This window comes from Musca autumnalis, unplaced genomic scaffold, assembly GCF_047663935.1.
Source record: "Musca autumnalis isolate F117 unplaced genomic scaffold, ASM4766393v1 scaffold_1, whole genome shotgun sequence".
Taxonomy (NCBI): Eukaryota; Metazoa; Arthropoda; class Insecta; order Diptera; family Muscidae; genus Musca; species Musca autumnalis.
The window spans coordinates 318721044-318741178 of NW_027411644.1; the positions used below are offsets into that span (position 1 = coordinate 318721044).

At 39.4% G+C, this 20135-nt stretch overlaps 1 protein-coding gene across 1 annotated transcript; it reads right to left on the reverse strand.

The window, feature by feature from the left end:
* Window positions 1-9044: 9044 nt before the first annotated feature.
* On the reverse strand, window positions 9045-16253 carry LOC141390006 (carboxylic ester hydrolase-like). The gene is made up of 5 exons (XM_073962396.1): window positions 15324-16253; window positions 9972-10182; window positions 9585-9908; window positions 9393-9525; window positions 9045-9316 (listed from the first exon to the last, which is right to left on the reverse strand). Exons 1-5 carry the CDS (start codon window positions 16140-16142, stop codon window positions 9130-9132), a joined length of 1674 nt encoding a protein of 557 aa, XP_073818497.1. The 5' UTR covers window positions 16143-16253; the 3' UTR covers window positions 9045-9129.
* Between the last annotated feature and the right edge of the window lie 3882 nt (window positions 16254-20135).

The following is a 20135-nucleotide window of genomic DNA, read 5'->3' on the forward strand; positions in this document are numbered from 1 at the left end:
ATATAGTTAAAAAATTTTTCTTTGGCGGTTTTATGATGGATCCTTTTGAACATGTAGTTGGGAATTGCTCTTTTATACGCCTTTCATATACGGTTCTAAGATTTTTGCTGATGCGGTGGGATTTGTTTGGAGTAGTTCGGGCGGTATGCCGTCTTCTCCTGGTGATTTATTGCGCTTCAGTTTTAATATGGCGTCTCTTATCTCTTCTACGGTAGGTATATGTACAGCTATCGACTCGTTAATGGGGGTATTCAAATGAATATAGGAATTATGATTGTTGTCTTGCTCAATATTGCTTATACGTTCGAAGTGCTGTTTCCATAGATGGATTTGATGCTCCGGATTGGTGATTATTTTGCCGTTGAGATCTTTTAGCCCTCGACTAGCTCGTACGTTGTTGTTGCATAGTCGGCCTATTATCTGGTGGACTTTCCTGGCATCGTTCGCTCCTGCTGCAACCTCAGCTTCTTTGGCTGTTTTCAAAATATTTTCTTTTATCGGTTCTGGCTGCTTTTTTACTGCCTTTTATTTTGTATTCCTGGTTGTTATCGGCGTCTCCAAGTAGTTTTTCCTTTAGGGTATTCCTTTCCTGTATTAATTTCCAGGTGTTGTCAGATATCCAGATCTTTCTTGCTTCTTTTTGTCTGTATCCTATTTCTTTTCCGCAATTGTTTTCAGCAAGTTCACTGTTTCCTCCCATGGTTGGTTGTTGGTGGATAGACATGTTTCCAAGAGTTCACTGACCGTCTCTCTCTTCTGAATATTGTTGTTGAGTACCGTCACATCGAGTTACCTCTCTATCTTTGGCACATATTTTGCACATCGTGAAATTCGTACCAGACTTAGATGAGGTTTTAATAGGGACTCAATCGGTCCACTCCTACGGGTACCTCCCACACAAAATTTCGGAAATGTTCAGTTTAGGTACTGCTCTCGAATCGCTTTGATTTTTTTTGTGCCAACTTGTATTCACTTCCCCCCTTACGACGGTACAAGTGTCATCAGGGGCAAGTCCATACATCTTGAGAAAGTAGCCTGAAAGTTTTAAAAAATGCCTATGACTCCGTGTGTAGTGGTTGGAGTGCAAAATAACTCTCGAACGGATCTGCCGATTCGGTCCAAAATGTGGCCTTCATAATATTTTGTGTCAACTTAGTTTAAGTTCGAAGATAATCCATATCGGTCCAGTCCATCAGGTACCTCCCCCACAAAAGTTCAAAAATGTTCGGAAAAATTGTTCGCACGGTAACTCTTGAAGGGAGGGACCGAATTGGTCTATACTTTACACATCCTAATATATCTACCAGATATAGATCAGGGCCCTATTCCTCGAAACAACTTATCGCTTTTCATTTTGCATTTATCAAAAAGTAGTTATTTTGAAAAGTGATAACCTTTTTTTGTTCCACAAAATTACTTTTCAATTTCCCTTGCACTTAGCAAATTTGTCTATCACTGTTCTTTTAGTACAGTTGTTGTGCTCTCTTGCTCAATTTTTCCGCCATATTGGTAAGTCTCTCAGTTCTCTTGCAAAGTGTGAATGATATTTGTTCCACAGAACGTTTTATCATCTTTGCATTATTTTTTACTTGGCAATAATAAATAAGACATGTAAAATTGAGACGAGCGAAAAAATGAAATGAAACTGATATAAGGTGTGTACGATAACTTTCCCAGGAATAATTACTCAGTCAGTTCCAGCAACCTCTCTCAGTGAATTTTACTCTCACAAGCAAGAAAAATTGCAGAATGTTATCGAACAGCATTTTGCAAAAACATGCAATAAAGTCAGCTGTTTCCGAAAATGCATGAAATTTGTTTTTGTTTCTTTTGATATTTTAAACCAAACGGAACAAAAACATAAATTTTAAAATTGCAGTTGACTTATTTAATGCTATAATCCTATCCAGAACGCTTTAGAATCTAAAAAAATGTGCAATTGTGAAATTTTCTTGGTCAAAAATGTTAACATTTCGATTTGTTTACATTGAACAGGTGATTAAAAGTCAGCTGATCAGAAAAATTTGTCCCGCAAAAATTTGCAAGTTATCAGTCACAAAACTCTCCAAAAATCTCTCCAAACTCGCTCTCTTTTGCTGGATAATTTTGTTATCGAACAGCATACAGCAAAAATTTTTACGAATTTGTACAAATTATTGGGTTATCGTACACACCTATTATTAAAAGTAAATAAAATAAAATAAAATAAAATTAAATCAAATTAACAAAAATATAAGTTATTGTCCGTGTGGACGGTAAAACACGGCAATCAAAGGAGACACACGATCACGTGGAGACGTAAAATGTTTATTATTCCACAGTTTTTGCACGTCGTGAATGATCTTGAGGACAATCCCCACCACACCACAATGGATAGACTTTTTGATTTTCAATTCAGGAAAAATTATGACATTTATTTCAAGTAATATAGTTTCAAAAAATTGTAGCTCTTTTTGGCTTTGACTTTAATGGCAGGAGATTCAAAGTACAATAAAAAATAGAAAAGGAAAAGGAGATGGTTGCTACTGTGTGTTGCCGGTCGTGAGAGAGCTCTCTTCTGATCACTTCCTCAGACGTCACAACTTGGCAGCATTGGCACAAGTATTAAGAGGCCGGGCCATATATGAAAATCAATCAAAGTCGATGTTACATTACATTATTCAAAGGTTTACAATAGTTCATCAAAATAACAAACCACCGATTTTTCAAAGAAATATATAAAAGAGTTGGTACGCCGCAACCAATAATAATTAAACGAAATAAATTAAAATAAGATCAAAATAAATCAAATGAAGTAAAATAAAATAAAAAATAAAATGAAATAAAATAAAAAAATAAAACAATATAAAAGAAGTGAAATAAAATAAAATTAAAGTTAAAAAATTAATAAAATAAAGTAAAATAAAATTAAGTGAAATAAAATAATCTAAAATAAAATGAAGGGAAATACAAATAAAATAAAATACAATAAAATTAAGCGAAATCAAACAAGTAAAAAGCGTTATGTTCGGCATAGTGTAATTAGTTTTCTTTCTCCACAAAGTAGAGAAGTTACTTGTCAAATTATAACTAATTCGTTCTAGAAATGTATCTAAAAACCTTAAAATAGCTGAAATCGGACGGTACTGTTATATGGAGGCTATAAAAAACGTAGACCTATATCCATAATTTTTTGTGGAGACGTTTCTTGGTGATTGACTGAATTATACCTAATTCGGCCTGGAAATGTAGCTAATAACCACAAATTAGCTAAAATAGGGCGGTATATGGGGGCTAAAATAAAAGATGTGCCTATGTCGGTAAGTTTTGGAAGCATATTAAGACTAATTCGTTCTGAAAATGTAGCTAAAAGCCTTAAAATAGCTGAAATCGACGGCACTGCTATATGGGGGCTATAACAAAGCTCAACTTCCAACTTGATTTAAGACACGTGTGAACAGCATTTCATCCCCCTATCTCAACTCGTTCGTAAGATAGCGTGATTACAACAGACGGACGGATTTGGTTGAATCAACTTAGAATTTTACGCTGATCAAAAATATACGTATATACCTTATAGGATCGCAAATGATTATTTCGATGAGTTACAAATGAAATATTATGGTGGAGGGTATAGTAATAAATAAAAATAGTCTCTCAAATAGAATTTAGTCTAAATGTAAAATCGAGAAACATCGATTTGTAAGGTTGTTCGCAGGGTGGAAGTTCGGAATGGGGTTGTTCGTAGGGTGGAATTTCGGATAGTGAGAGTTCGAAGTAGGATGGTTGATTCAGAGGGTAGAAGTTCGGAAAAATCTTTACAATTTCTTGTCATAACCGTGTTTTCAGTATTTCCGAACAAAATCTCGCTTTAACAATGTACATTGGCAAAGAGAACGTTTACCTCGCAAATTTATGGCAAACTTATCAAAATTTGATCTGCAAAATCAAAATGCAGAGTTTTCTGTGGAACGAAAGAGCAAATTTTTTTGCAAAATCTTAGCAAAATACGCTTTGCCGTTACAACTTTTCACTTAGCAGAAATAACGTTTGTGGAACAGAAATCAAAAAAAGAGCTACATTATTTTGAAAAGTAAGCAAACTCACTTTATAATTAACAACTTCTCACTTATCCAAAAATAATGGTTCTGTGGAACACTTAACTTTGAGCATTGTCAAAAATATTGATAAGTGCAAAATGAAAAGTTGATAAGTTGTTTCGTGTAATAGGGCCCAGGTTCAAATATGGACTATATTTGTCCACTCCATCCGGTACCTCCCACACAAAATGTCGGATATGTTCACTTTAAGACCTGATATCGAATCACTATGATTTTTGTTGAAACAACTTGCATTCGCTGCCTCAAATACGACGGTAAAAGTTTTTTAGGGGCAAGTCCATACTTCTTGAGCAAAGAGCCCGAAGAGTGCAAAAACCCCCTATGGCACCATATGTTGTGGCTGTGGATCTCCAGCCATAACGGTCAATGTCGATCCACTCCTTTTAGTCATTTTTGCGGGTTCAAACGCCCAAAGTTTTGGGAAAAAATGTTGCAATATACACAGGCTGAGGGTATTTCTCTGTCGGCAAAGCCGACTGATACCTTTTTACTTGTTCGATTTTCCTTTATAATTTCGACGAAGCTTTATTTTAATAGTGCCAACTAAAAGTTCGTGGTCTGTGTCCATATCTGCTCCTCGCTTTGTGCGCATGTCCTGTAACGAGCCTCTCCATTTACGACTGATGCATAAATGATCGATTTGATTACGGGTTTGATTATTTGGGGATGTCCACGTGTATTTGTGTATGTTTTTGTAGGGAAATATAGACCCACCAATTATGAGGTCAAAGGATTGGCAGAGATATATTAGACGATCACCGTTGTTGTTCTTTAAGCCTAGGCCGTGTTTTCCTATTACGAGTGTAATGCCCTTATTTTCGGTTCCGATTTTTGCATTAAAGTCTCCGATGAGCACAATAATGTCGCGGTTGGGGATTTTTCGCAGTGTTGCGATCAGTTGGTTGTAGAACTCGTCTTTTATTGAGGAGCCAGCATCCTCTGTCGGAGCGTAACATTGTATGATGGATACACTTTTTTTGATGTTGCTTCGGAATCTTGCAGTGATTATGCGATCTGATATGGCACGCCGGGAGATGAGAGATGTTCGATTTTGTTTTGAGATTACTAATCCGACCACGCTTTCGCCTCTAGACTCCTTACCGCAGAATATAACCAGATTCCCTTCTTCAGTTATTAGTTCGCTACTTCCATTCCATCGCATTTCACTGATACCTGTGATATCCAGTTTGAACTTAGCAATTTGAGCTTCTAATTGTGCTAGCCTTAATGGTTCCCGAAGCGTCCTTACATTCCATTGAGCGATTCTTATCCGTTTCCGTGTGCTTAAGGTCGTCATCGTTATTTTGGCGTTGTTTTCTGTATTATTTGAAGTTTCAGTAATCGATTATGTTTCGGGTAAGAGAGTGATTGGCCCTCTGTACCCTATGACGATGTTGGGGCTGACAACTTGCAGGTGCCGTCCCACCTGTTCTAGCGAGCACGTTTGTATAGCGAATCGCTTGATCCAAGCAGACATCCGCTTTCCGCTGTACAGAAGCCGTAGATGTGGATCCCACAACGCCAACTGTTTTTCAAACGCAACCGTTCCAGCTTTCTAAGCCTCTGCTTGACATTTGTACTAAGGGACCAGCTGCTGTCCACTTAGGATTTAGATACAGGTTGCAAACGGATGCTCTCAAAGTAATTATGAACACGGCCTCCAGTTCTTCGGAAGTGGACAAGAGAGATTTCCTGTGAAGCAGCAAACTTTAAAGCAGACAAAGAAGAAAAAGAGCTTAGTATAAAGATCACTGTTGAAGTGTAGAATGGAGATGAGAAAGAAATCTCAGAAATTAGTGTTTATGTTCTAATAAATTTGAAATCGGGTGTAGGAATAGAGGGGGAAGTCGAAATTTTGGTGCTAATATCTGTGTTTGTATGTAGGGTTAAGACATTTATTTGGATGTAAAAATACGTACCATAAGTATACGAAAATTACTAAATGGTTCTCAAATTTTATTTCGTGTCAGGAGCTCGAATTTCAAATTAGAGCCACTGTTGGTGTACGGGGTTAAGATATGGTAGGGCAACAGATAGAGCTGGCAATGAGAATAACGGTTGGTATTTAGAGTTGATATAAGGAGTATTTTTTGAAGTTTATACGGAAAGTACTTTGGTACCATTTTTAAATGCGCACAAATTCTGAAATTTTGTATGAAGGTCGCTGTTGACTGAGCTATGGAGGTGCTATTAAAATACCACCTATTAGGCTACAAAAACGTTCTAGATTTGGCTTGGGTGTAGGATTAAAACTGAAATGATAGAATTTTGAATAATTCTATTAGTGTAGGCAAAGTTCTAAAGGATAATAAAAAATAAATGGTTTAGAATTTCTTAATTGTACTACACATTGAAGCACTGAATGAACTGGTAAATCAAGCGGTATGAAATTTGTTATGAGAGTCACTGTTGGGATTAGATCACAATGGTTATGCAAATTCAGACTAATACCCCGTTTATATATAACCGGATTTAACAAACCGACTGGGTTTTAAATGTCAATTCCATTGCTTATATTTCAAATAAATCCTTATAAAGAAGGTTAACCCTGCAAAAAGCTCTAATATAAACAGCATATAAAAATGTATGGCATGTTTCTACATGTAATGTTATAGGCATTGGGCTAACAAGTAGGGATAAAACTGTAAAATTTTAGATAAGGTTCTGAGTTTGAATATTGTACCAAAGGTTTTATGCGAACGCGAAGGCGGTTTTTATTATACCCTCCACCATAAGATGGGGGGTATATTAAGTTTGTCATTCCTTTTGTAACTACTCGATATAATCATTGTAGACCCCACAAACTATATATATTCTTGATCAGCGTGCAATTCTACATCGATATAGCCAAGTCCGTCCATCTGTCCGTCTGTGGAAATCACTCTAGCGTCCGAACGGATTGAAGTAGGTGGATGAAATTTTGGTAAAATCTATTATATACGTAGGACTTTTGGTATTGAAAGCGGGCTATGTAGGTCTACGTTTTCGTATTGCCCCCATACAAAGTAACGCGTGACGCGTCATCGTTTTAAGGAATTTTTAAAATATTTGTCCCATTTGACCACCTAATCGGTTGTAATTTGGTATTATGTGTTTTCAGAGGCTAAAAAATATTTCTACAAAAGTTTGTTTATATAGGTCCCGTATATAGTACGCGTCACTTTACGATATTTTGAATGTATTAGTCCCATTTGACCACAGAATCGCTTGTAACTTTCTATTTCGTATTTCCGGAAGCTAAGAAACATTTCTACCATAAAATGTTTACATAGGTCCACGTTTTGACATAGTTTCCATAGGACGATAGTTTCCATTAGCCTCATTATCACACCGAAATGGATGAAATTTGGTATTTAGTCTTTGTTGGGGGTACAAAACTTTCCACCAGAAATTTGTAGGTATAGGTCCACGCCCTCATATCCCCCATAGAATGGTTACTCCAGATTTTCGTTATTTTGAAGGTAGTGGCCACATTAATCCACAGAAATGGCTGAAATTTGGTATTTGGTCTTCAATTGGGGTATTAAACGCTCCATATGAACTTTGTTGATATAGAACCATAGAACTTACCTCCCGATTTTCGGTGTTTTGAAGGTTGTGGCCTCAATATTCCCCAGAAATGGCTGATATTTAGTATTTAGTCTTCATTGGGGGTATAAAACTTTCTCCCAGAAACTTGTCGGTACAGGCCCACGCCTTAGCATAGCCCCCATAGAACGGTACCTCCTGATTTTCGGTATTTTAAAACTTGTGGCCTCAATATCCCACCGAAGTGACTGGAATTTGGTAGTAAGTCTTGATTAAGGGTATACAACTTTCCACCTGAAATTTATCGATTAGGTCCGCGTCGTCATATAGCCCCCATAGAACGGTACCTCCTGCTTTTCGGTATTTTGAAGCTTGTGACATCAATATCCCACCGAAATGACTGAAATTTGGTAGTTAGTCTTCGTTAAGGGTATACAACTTTCCACCTGAAATTTGTCGGTATAGCTCAACGCCCTCATATAGCCCCCATAGGGCGATATCTCCCAATTTTCGGAATTGTTGGAATTCACTTCAATACAGTTCGTGGTGGAGGGTATAAAAAGTTCTGCCCGGCCGAACTTAACACTTTTCTTACTTGTTTTTCAATAAATTTGTGTTTTTATTCTGAACGTTTGAAAGTCCATAAGGAAACGTAGACCTATGCGACAATTTTTTTGCAGAAACGTTTTTACGCTCAGAGGACAGAAAGCCATAAATTGAAATGCCTCGCTGCTGATTTGTAAAGGTTAGATATGTCCGATTTTTTTGGAAAATCTAACTTAACTTTTAGAAATAGAACTTAAATGAAATTCTATTTCAATTAAAATAGGAAGTGGTACAACAAAGTTTTCAGAGATCATCATTACGGTATTAAACATTGTTTGTTGTTGTTTTTATTTCCTATCAGCATTCGTGGCGGGCCCTTTGCTAGTGATAGCTCTGTTCCAGAACTAAAAAGTTTTTACAATGTTTACCACTTTTACACATTTTGCGTTCCCGTACACAAAATTTATATGAAAATCGTTTACGACTTTTAAAACTTTTACGACTTTTACCACTTTATAAAGTACGGGAACAGGCCAAATGTATATACGAGTTCTTTTAGACGTCCTGTAGTGCGATTCTCTAACTCATTTTTTGAGTTACCGACAAATGTCGGTAAAATTAAAATGCTTATAATTTCGGTAATTAACGATGTTATTCGGTAAGTTAGCGACCAATAAAAAGTAGTCATAAAGTTCTACCGATAGCAACTGTGTTGTCAACTTTTATTTGAACTTTTCATTCATAATTTTGCGTTTTAATGTTAACGATTTTTGTCGGTAACTCAAAAAAGAGTTAGAGAATCGCACTACAGTTAGGAAAGAGAATTCTACAGTAGTGCCGAAAACCTTAGATATTCATATTTTACATAAATTACATTGTTGTTGATGCCGACTTATAGCAACAGAAAGTATTTTACAATTTATTGTTATGATATTTAATGAGTTAAACAAATATTTTATAAGTTTCTATTTATCATATCCTGCAGGGGAAATAGACGATCCCAAAGCTGCATGCGTTGAGGAAATATGCCATTCGTCTTAACATTTAAATTGTTACCAATTTCCAAATATTGTTTCTTCGATTGGTCATAAAGAGGCCATTTAATATTCTTAAGGTAATCATCGGTGCAATTGTTTGGATCGCTGCAAAAGCAAGAAACAGAGAATGGAAAGAAAGGAATTAATTCTCACAATTTTTGTTAATATTTCCCCCACTTACCTCTTCTTGGCAAATTCATACCACATGCGTGTTAAACGTTCAATGGTATCATTTTCTGGATCCGTTTTTTCAAACATTGGTGTCATCAAGGGAACATTAAACAAATACAAGAGTTCGTCGTGATGCATGGCACCTAGAGAATAAAAACTTAGTAATAGTTTTATTCGAGGGCCAATAATGTGCTTAATTTACCCAAAGTCTCATTTGTATCGGGATTTCTAAAATGGCTATAACGTCCCTTATATGTAAACAAGTAGGTGTAAACCGGTACGTATTTGGAGACCATTTGTAAAAATCGATGATATTCGAAACATATCAAACCATCGCTGTATAGTTCACCGAAACGCTTCAACGACTGGGGATATTCCAATTTTTTATTGTCAAAATAAAACGAACGCATCTCCTGACTGATATTGCGCGATCGCGGTGTATCTCGTTCATATAAAAAGTAAATTGGATTATATTTGGCAAAGTCCTGATTGAAACGTTCACGCTGGGTGTCATTGCGTAGAGTGGCTGTAGAAAGAAAAAATATGGATCATAGGTATTCAACAATTTCAATGAAATTTTGTGACTTACAATATCCCAAATAATAGAATTCATATTCGGTTATACCCGTTATCAAAGGGACTTTGTGAATATTTCCATCAATCATTGTTTTATATGGATCTTCAACAATAAAACGCTCTTGGCCAAAGTCTTTTTCCACCACTGGCAACCAATTTAGTACGGGATTCCATTCATATTCAAACATTGCTTGTAGGCTGTCCACGAAATCGAGCATTGGTTTCTATAAGGGAAGATAAATACATAAATTTAAACGATACGAAAATGACAAAGGAATTTTACATAGACGAGCTGAAAGAAAATCTTTACAGAGATGCAAGCTCAAGGAAGACCTCATAGAAAAGGTGAAGGGAGCCTTTATAGATGAGCTGAAGTTAGTCTTTATAGACGAGCTGGAGGGAGTCTTTATATACGAGCTGGAGGGAGTATTTACAGATGAGCTGGAGGGAGTCTTTACAGACGAGCTGGAGGGAGTCTTTACAGACGAGCTGAAGGGAGTCTTTACAGACGAGCTGGATGGAGTCTTTATAGACGAGCTGGAGGGAGTCTTTACAGACGAGCTGGAAGGAGTCTTTATAGATGAGCTGAAGGCAGTATTTCTAGACGAGTTGGAGGGAGTCTTTATAGACGAGCTGGTGGGAGTCTTTATAGACGAGCTGGAGGGAGTCTTTATAGACGAGCTGAAGGCAGTATTTCTAGACGAGCTGGAGGGAGTCTTTATAGACGAGCTGAAGGCAGTATTTCTAGACGAGTTGGATGGAGTATTTATGGACGAGTTGGAGGGAGTCTTTATAGACGAGCTGAGGGAGTCTTTATAGACGAGCTAGAGGGAGTCTTTATGGATGAGTTGGAGGGAGTCTTTATAGACGAGTTGGAGGGAGTCTTTATAGACGAGCTAGAGGGAGTCTTTATGGATTAGTTGGAAAGAGTCTTTATAGAAGAGCTGGAGGGAGTCTTTATAGACGAGCTGGTGGGAGTCTTTATAGACGAGCTGGAGGGAGTCTTTATGTTGAAAGATTCTAGACGAGTTGGAGGGAGTCTTTATAGACGAGCTGGTGGGAGTCTTTATAGACGAGCTGGTGGGAGTCTTTATAGACGAGCTGGAGGGAGTCTTTATAGACGAGCTGAAGGCAGTATTTCTAGACGAGCTGGAGGGAGTCTTTATAGACGAGCTGAAGGCAGTATTTCTAGACGAGTTGGATGGAGTATTTATGGACGAGTTGGAGGGAGTCTTTATAGACGAGATGGAGGGAGTCTTTATAGACGAGCTGAGGAAGTCTTTATAGACGAGCTAGAGGGAGTCTTTATGGATGAGTTGGAGGGAGTCTTTATAGACGAGATGGAGGGAGTCTTTATAGACGAGCTGAGGGAGTCTTTATAGACGAGCTAGAGGGAGTCTTTATGGATGAGTTGGAGGGAGTCTTTATAGACGAGTTGGAGGGAGTCTTTATAGACGAGCTAGAGGGAGTCTTTATGGATTAGTTGGAAAGAGTCTTTATAGAAGAGCTGGAGGGAGTCTTTATAGACGAGCTGGTGGGAGTCTTTATAGACGAGCTGGAGGGAGTCTTTATGTTGAAAGATTCTAGACGAGTTGGAGGGAGTCTTTATAGACGAGCTGGTGGGAGTCTTTATAGACGAGCTGGAGGGAGTCTTTATAGACGAGCTGAAGGCAGTATTTCTAGACGAGCTGGAGGGAGTCTTTATAGACGAGCTGAAGGCAGTATTTCTAGACGAGTTGGATGGAGTATTTATGGACGAGTTGGAGGGAGTCTTTATAGACGAGATGGAGGGAGTCTTTATAGACGAGCTGAGGAAGTCTTTATAGACGAGCTGAGGGAGTCTTTATAGACGAGCTAGAGGGAGTCTTTATGGATGAGTTGGAGGGAGTCTTTATAGACGAGTTGGAGGGAGTCTATATAGACGAGCTGGAGGGAGTCTATATAGACGAGCTGGAGGGAGTCTTTATGTTGAAAGATTCTAGACGAGTTGGAGGGAGTCTTTATAGACGAGCTGGTGGGAGTCTTTATAGACGAGCTGGTGGGAGTCTTTCTAGACGAGTTGGAGGGAGTCTTTGTAGACGAGCTGGAGGGAGTCTTTATAGACGAGCTGAAGGCAGTATTTCTAGACGAGTTGGATGGAGTATTTATGGACGAGTTGGAGGGAGTCTTTATAGACGAGCTGGAGGGAGTCTTTATAGACGAGCTGAGGAAGTCTTTATAGACGAGCTGAGGGAGTCTTTATAGACGAGCTAGAGGGAGTCTTTATGGATGAGTTGGAGGGAGTCTTTATAGACGAGTTGGAGGGAGTCTTTATAGACGAGCTAGAGGGAGTCTTTATGGATTAGTTGGAAAGAGTCTTTACAGAAGAGCTGGAGGGAGTCTTTATAGACGAGCTGGAGGGAGTCTTTATAGACGAGCTGGAGGGAGTCTTTATAGACGAGCTGGAGGGAGTCTTTATGGACGAGTTGGAAGGAGTCTTTATAGAAGAGCTGGAGGGAGTCTATATAGACGAGCTGGAGGGAGTCTTTATGTTGAAAGATTCTAGACGAGTTGGAGGGAGTCTTTATAGACGAGCTGGTGGGAGTCTTTATAGACGAGCTGGTGGGAGTCTTTCTAGACGAGTTGGAGGGAGTCTTTGTAGACGAGCTGGAGGGAGTCTTTATAGACGAGCTGAAGGCAGTATTTCTAGACGAGTTGGATGGAGTATTTATGGACGAGTTGGAGGGAGTCTTTATAGACGAGCTGGAGGGAGTCTTTATAGACGAGCTGAGGAAGTCTTTATAGACGAGCTGAGGGAGTCTTTATAGACGAGCTAGAGGGAGTCTTTATGGATGAGTTGGAGGGAGTCTTTATAGACGAGTTGGAGGGAGTCTTTATAGACGAGCTAGAGGGAGTCTTTATGGATTAGTTGGAAAGAGTCTTTATAGAAGAGCTGGAGGGAGTCTTTATAGACGAGCTGGAGGGAGTCTTTATAGACGAGCTGGAGGGAGTCTTTATAGACGAGCTGGAGGGAGTCTTTATGGACGAGTTGGAAGGAGTCTTTATAGAAGAGCTGGAGGGAGTCTTTATAGACGAGCTGGAGGGAGTCTTTATAGACGAGCTGAGGGAGTCTTTATAGACGAACTGAAAGCAGTATTTATGGACGAGTTGGAGGGAGTCTTTATAGAAGAGCTGGAGGGAGTCTTTATAGAAGAGCTGAGGGAGTCTTTATAGACGAGTTGGAGGGAGTCTTTATAGACGAGCTGGAGGGGGTCTTTATAGACGAGCTGAGGGAGTATTTATAGACGAGTTGGAGGGAGTCTTTATAGACGAGCTGAAGGCAGTATTTATGGACGAGTTGGAAAGAGTCTTTAGAGAAGAGCTGGAGGGAGTCTTTATAGACGAGCAGAGGGAGTCTTTATAGACGAGCTGAGGGAGTCTTTATAGACGAGCTGAGGGAGTCTTTATAGACGAGCTGAGGGAGTCTTTATAGACGAGCTGAGGGAGTCTTTATAGACGAGCTGAGGGAGTCTTTATAGACGAGCTGAAAGCAGTATTTATGGACGAGTTGGAGGGAGTCTTTATAGAAGAGCTGGAGGGAGTCTTTTGTAGACGAGCTGAGGGAGTCTTTATAGACGAGCTGGAGGGAGTCTTTATGGACGAGTTGGAGGGAGTCTTTATAGAAGAGCTGGAGGGAGTCTTTATAGACGAGCTGAGGGAGTCTTTATAGACGAGTTGGAGGGAGTCTTTATATACGAGCTGGTGGGAGTCTTTATGGACGAGCTGAAGGCAGTATTTATGGACGAGTAGGAAGTCTTTATAGACGAGCTGAAGGCAGTATTTATGAACGAGTTGGAAGGAGTCTTTATAGACGAGCTGGAGGGAGTCTTTATAGACGAGCTGAGGGAGTCTTTATAGACGAGCTGAAAGCAGTATTTATGGACGAGTTGGAGGGAGTCTTTATAGAAGAGCTGGAGGGAGTCTTTTGTAGACGAGCTAAAGGAGTCTTTATAGACGAGCTGGAGGGAGTCTTTATGGACGAGTTGGAGGGAGTCTTTATAGAAGAGCTGGAGGGAGTCTTTATAGACGAGTTGGAGGGAGTCTTTATAGACGAGCTGAAGGCAGTATTTATGGACGAGTTGGAAGGAGTCTTTATATATGTGAGCTATAGGAAGTCTTTATAGACGAGCTGAAGGCAGTATTTATGGACGAGTTGGAAGGAGTCTTTATAGAAGAGCTGGAAGGAGTCTTTATAGACGAGCTGGAGGTAGTCTTTATAGACGAGCTGGAGGGAGTCTTTGTAGACGAGCTGAGGGCAGTATTTACGGACGAGTTGGAAGGAGTCTTTATAGAAGAGCTGGAGGGAGTCTTTATAGACGAGCTGGAGGGAGTCTTTATAGACGAGCTGGAGGAAGTCTTTATAGACGACCTGGAGGGAGTTTTTATAGACGAGCTGGAGGTAGTCTTTATAGACGAGATGGAGGGAGTCTTTATAGACGAGCTGGAGGGAGTCTTTATAGACGAGCTGAAGACAGTATTTTTAGACGAGTTGGAGGGAGTCGTTATAGAACGGGGGAGTCTTCATTTAGCCCCATTCACAGACTACTTATAGACGAGTTGGAGGGAGTATTTATAGACGAGCTGGTGGGAGTCTTTATGGAAGATCTGAAGGCAGTATTTATGGACGAGTTGGAAGGAGTCTTTATATATGTGAGCTATAGGAAGTCTTTATAGACGAGCTGAAGGCAGTATTTATGGACGAGTTGGAAGGAGTCTTTATAGAAGAGCTGGAGGGAGTCTTTATAGACGAGCTGGAGGGAGTCTTTATAGACGAGCTGGAGGGAGTCTTTATAGACGAGCTGAGGGAGTCTTTATAGACGAGCTAGAGGGAGTAGATGAGCTGGAGGGAGTCTTTATAGACGAGCTGGAGGTAGTCTTTATAGACGAGCTGGAGGGAGTCTTTATAGACGAGCTGGAGGAAGTCTTTATAGACGAGCTGGAGGGAGTTTTTATAGACGAGCTCGAGGTAGTCTTTATAGACGAGATGGAGGGAGTCTTTATAGACGAGCTGGAGGGAGTCTTTATAGACGAGCTGGAGGGAGTCTTTATAGACGAGCTGAAGACAGTATTTTTAGACGAGTTGGAGGGAGTCGTTATAGAACGGGGGAGTCTTCATTTAGCCCCATTCACAGACTACTTAAGCTCAGTTATATCATCTGAAGAATGAAGACTACCTTCAGATTCTCGCTGAAAAATCCCGTCTATAAAGACTACCTTCGGCTTATTCACAAAGATTCCCTTTAGCTTCGCAGAGGAGTCACAAGGAAGGACTTTTTGAAAAAAAATTTTTTTTGTTGCCTGAACTGTCATTCTGTATTTCACTTACCGTTTTCAAACACTTGACCATATCCTTGACGGGTTGCACAGGACACTTCAGCAATTTGGCCTGCTTCTCGGCCAAGTGCAATTGATGATTTGCATAACGATATTGTCCCAACGGTGATGCGCTTTGCATTATGGCACGATGAAATAAACCCTTCGTCATGGGTGACATTAAATGTAAACCAATGCTAAGACTACCGGCACTGTAGCCCCAAACGGTAACCGAGTTTGGATCACCTCCAAACTGCTCAATATGTTCTTGTATCCAACGAAGGGCGACGACTTGATCTTTAAGACCCATATTACCGGGTGCATCAGCTGTCCCAGTAGCCATGAATCCCAAAGAAGCTAAACGATAATTTACTGTTACCAAAACGATATCACGATCCATGAAATTCTGTGGTCCTGCATAGGCACTTATGGCTGATACGGCATAAAATCCTCCTGGATGTAAGTAAACTATGACGGGTTTCAAACCGCCCGATTTATTTGTATCCTTGGTATAGACATTTAAACGCAGGCAATCTTCAGAGAGCCATGTTCGATTTACCGTTACTTGAGGACACATTGGGCCATCTTTGGTGGCATCGAATACATTGGGTTTCCATGGTTTTACCGGTTGGGGATTTTGAAAGCGTAATTCTCTCACTGGGGGTTCAGCGTAACGTATTCCACGAAATGCCCAAAACTTGGCACCCAAACGACTTTCCATACGCACACCCTTTATGGCCCCGGCTGTGGTATCAACCGTGAGTACGTCTTCACCATGACTTATTGCCAATAACTGCAGCAGCAGTAATGTAATGAGTGGAAAAAATAACATCACTTGCGAAGAAAAACACTTTTAATTGAGATTCGTTTATTCGAAAGGAATTCCCCTTTTGAGCAATGTACTTTGCTCGCCTTTGTGCTGAAGCGTTGTGTGGAGGTTTCAATTTTTGTTTTTCTATTTATTCAATTCAGTTCTGAGTGTTGCTTATATTTAGCGTAAGTGATTTGAATCATCAATTATACACTCATGGAAAAATATCAGTTCAAGTTAGCAATTTGAGTTTTATTATATAAAATTTAAGTTGGATTTTATAAAATTTATTTTACTTAGTTCACGTCTTAAAATCACAAGAAATTTTGAATGAAAATAGAATTATTTATTGATGGAATTTTAACAGTTCCCATGTTTCCATGGACAAGTTTAACCTAACTAGATATAACTCCAAAGAGGTATTGCAGGAGTTACAGGAAAAAAAAACAGCACTTGGCATGGTGTTCAATGAGTCATTTGTTTATAATTCCAAATGGTTTAACGAGGGTAAATTTAATTTCTTATCAGCGTAACATTTTCCTCAGGTGGCTTTATACACATTTTCACATACATAATTGACAGATGTATTAAAATTAATAATCTTGTTATTGATTCTATAAATTGTATTGGGAAAATCCAATAAACAATTTAGCTAAATAGCAAAATAACTTAACCAACTATTCTGTAGAATTCTTGGAAATACCTAAGTTATATAATGAATTCATCTCATTAGGATATTCTCATGGTTTATTTGGGAACGAATAAAGAAGAAATAGGACATACATATATTTGTAATTTAAGTCAGTTTATTGAATTACATTTGCATTTATTTATGAACAAGTATGCGGTTGGACAATCAAGGTATGTGTTATTTTGCAGTTTAAAATCGAAGATTTGATGATGTGAAAATAGTCGATCATACCTATTGGCCAATACAGGGAGGAAGAGGAGTATGAGAAACTCAGTGGAATATCACACTAGGTACCGGACCACATTAGGTACCGTAATGTGGGGCTATACCAAATCGTTGACATATACCAAACATTTTAGTAACCAAACTTTTTCCTAAAGGACTCGAAATATTAAATTACGTTAAACTAAGTTTGGAAGAAAGTATTGTAAAAGTTTTAGGATTATCTTGAACAATAGCCATTTTAGTATGTGCCGGCAGGGTTTTGAAGTTTTTGGACCATAATCTCAGGAGTTATTGTCTCATTCCGGAAAAAAATTTTACCGTTGTTAATGAGGCCGCTAAAACAACCTACTGAAAAAAGAATCAAAACGACGCGAGAGGAGCTGACCTGATACGTGACTGGATGAAATAATACGATGTGCAAAGTTTGGACCAACCAGAAACTCCCAGCGAGAGTTATCTTGCGGATTTGCCATTTTAGTTATAGGAAGTATGGACTTGCGCTGAAAAAAATTGTACCGTCGTAAAGGGAGCTGCAAGGACAACCTACTGTAAAAATTTCAAAACTATCCGAGAGGAGCTTTAAAGTTCACTTTATCCGAATTTTGTGTGGGAGGTACCCGAAGGAGTGGACCGATATAGTCCATATTCGAACCCAATATATCTGGAAGGACTAATACGATGTGCAAAGTCTGGACCAAATCAATTGCTCCCTTCGAGGGTTTCAACTTTTGTGGGGGAGGAACCCGAAGGACTGCCATCGTGGTGCAATGGTGTCGCTTGCACGAAGAAGGTCGTGCAAAATCAAATTTTCAACGGAGCCAAAATACCCCTCAGTAATGTTGACGATTTCCTGAGTATTTCAGACATGTAAAACTTCTCTACAAGTGGTGTCTTAGGACACGCCGTTCGGACTCGGCGATAAACTGTAGGTCCCATATCATTGAGCTAATCGGGTGCACTCATTGATATGAGAGAAGTCTTCCTTTTCCCCCCTTGGATGTTAGTGGAACAATTATTATTACCCGAAGGAGTGGACCGATATGGCACATCTTCGAACTTAAAGTAAGTTTGGAAAATATTACGCTACCCAAAATTTGGTTCGAATCAGTTGATCCGCTCGAGGGTTATCGTGCGCACCAGCCAGACAGACAAACGGATGGATATGGCAAAATCGACTCCAAATTGTCTGAAACGAATTTCGTACAAACATACTTGGAGTCTAAAACCGTTATTTCGATGAGGCACATTTTTGGTCGTATCAAAGGGTAGGAGAGTTTTTAAATAAATCGCGATGGGTCTCACTTGCGGTCTCCAAGCAAAATCGTGAAAACCTAAAAAAAAACTTAAAAATGTGAAAACTGATCGTGATTTTTTAAAAATCGCTCCGACGATTTTGTTGTTTTTTTTATACCCTCAGCCTTTAGAAGAGGGTATTTACACTTTGATACGACCAAAAATGTGCCTCATCGAAATAATGGTTTTAGACCCCAAGTATGTTTGTACGATATCCGTTTCAGACAATTTTAAGTAGATCTAGCAATGTCCGTCGGTCCGTCCGTCTGTCTGTCTGGCTGGCTGGTGCGCACGATAACTCTCGAACGGATCAATCGATTCGGTTCAAATTTTGGGTATCGAAATATTTTGTCCATATTCGATTTAAGTTCGAAGATGGGCCATATAGGTCCACTGCTTCAGGTACCTCCCCCACAAATGTTCATAAATTGTCGCAAAATTTGTGCGCACGAAAACTCTTGTAAGGAATAACCGATTTGGTCCATACTTAGCACATCGTGTAATTTCTACCAAACTTAGATGAGGTTCCAATATGGACTCAATCGGTCTACTCCTTCGGGTACCTCCCACACAAAATTTCGGAAAAGTTCAGTTTAGGAACTGGTCTCGAATCGCTATGATTTTTGTTTACGCAAGTTATATTCGCTGTCCTCTATTCGACGCTGTAAGTTTCATTAGGGGCAAGTCCATACTTCCTAAGAAAATAGCCTGAATGTTACAAAAAACCCAATGACACCGTGTGTAGTGGTTGGACCGCAAGATAACTCTGGAACGGATATGCCGATTCGGTCCAAAGTTTGGCTTTCGTAATATTTTGTCCAAACTTAGTTAAGGTTCAAAGATGAGCTATATCGGTCCACTCCTTCCGGTACCTCCCTCACAAAAGTTCCAAAATGTTCGGAAAATTTGTGGGCATGATAACTCTTGAAGGGAGTAACCGATTTGGTCCATACTTTGCACATCGTGAAATTTCTACCAGACTTAGATGAGGTTCCAATATCGATTCAATCGGCCCACTGCTTCGGGTACCTCCCACACAAAATTTCGCATAAGTTCAGTTTAGGACCTGCTCTCGAATCGCTTTGATTTTTGTTGCAGCAACTTGTATTCACTTCCCCCCATACTACGGTACAAGTTTCATTAGAGGTAAGTCCATACTTCCTGAGAAAATGGCCGGAAAGGCGCAACAAGCCACTATGACACCATGTGTAGTGGTTGGAGCGCAAGATAACCCTCGAACGGATCTGTCGATTCGGTCCAAAATTTGGCCTTCGTAATATTTTATCAAAACATAGTTTAAATTCGAAGATGGGCTATATCGGTCCACTCCTTCAGGTACCTCCCCCACAAAACTTCAAAATTTTCGGAAAAATTTTGCGCACGATAATCTATACTTTGCACATCCTAATATATCTACCAGATATAGATCACGGTCGAATATGGACTATATTTGTCTACTCCATCTGGTACCTCTCACACAAAATTTCGGATAAGTTCACTTTAAGACCTGCTCTGGAATCACTTTGATTTTTGTTGAAGCGATTTGCATTCGCTACCTCCATTGCGACGGTAAAAGTTTTTTCAGGGGCAAGTCCACATTTCTTAGGCAAAAAGCCCGAAAGGTGTAAAAAAAACCCCTACGTCACCATATGTGGCGGTTGGAGAGCACGATACCTCTCGAACTGTTCCAACATTTGGTCTTCGTCATATTATATACAAACTTAGTTTCATGGGCAATACCGGTCCACAACTTTTGGTACTTCTCCCCAATATTTAAAAAATGTCACTTAAATGCTAGGACGATA

Excerpts from the sequence above, each read along its gene's own strand:
- LOC141390006 (XM_073962396.1), bottom strand. The coding sequence starts at position 16,142 with ATGTTATTTTTTCCACTCATTACATTACTGCTGCTGCAGTTATTGGCA. Across the intron at positions 10,183-15,323 it reads TGGTCAAGTGTTTGAAAACG|AAACCAATGCTCGATTTCGT; the intron begins GTAAGTGAAATA and ends CTTCCCTTATAG. Across the intron at positions 9,317-9,392 it reads TATGAATTTGCCAAGAAGAG|CGATCCAAACAATTGCACCG; the intron begins GTAAGTGGGGGA and ends TTGCTTTTGCAG.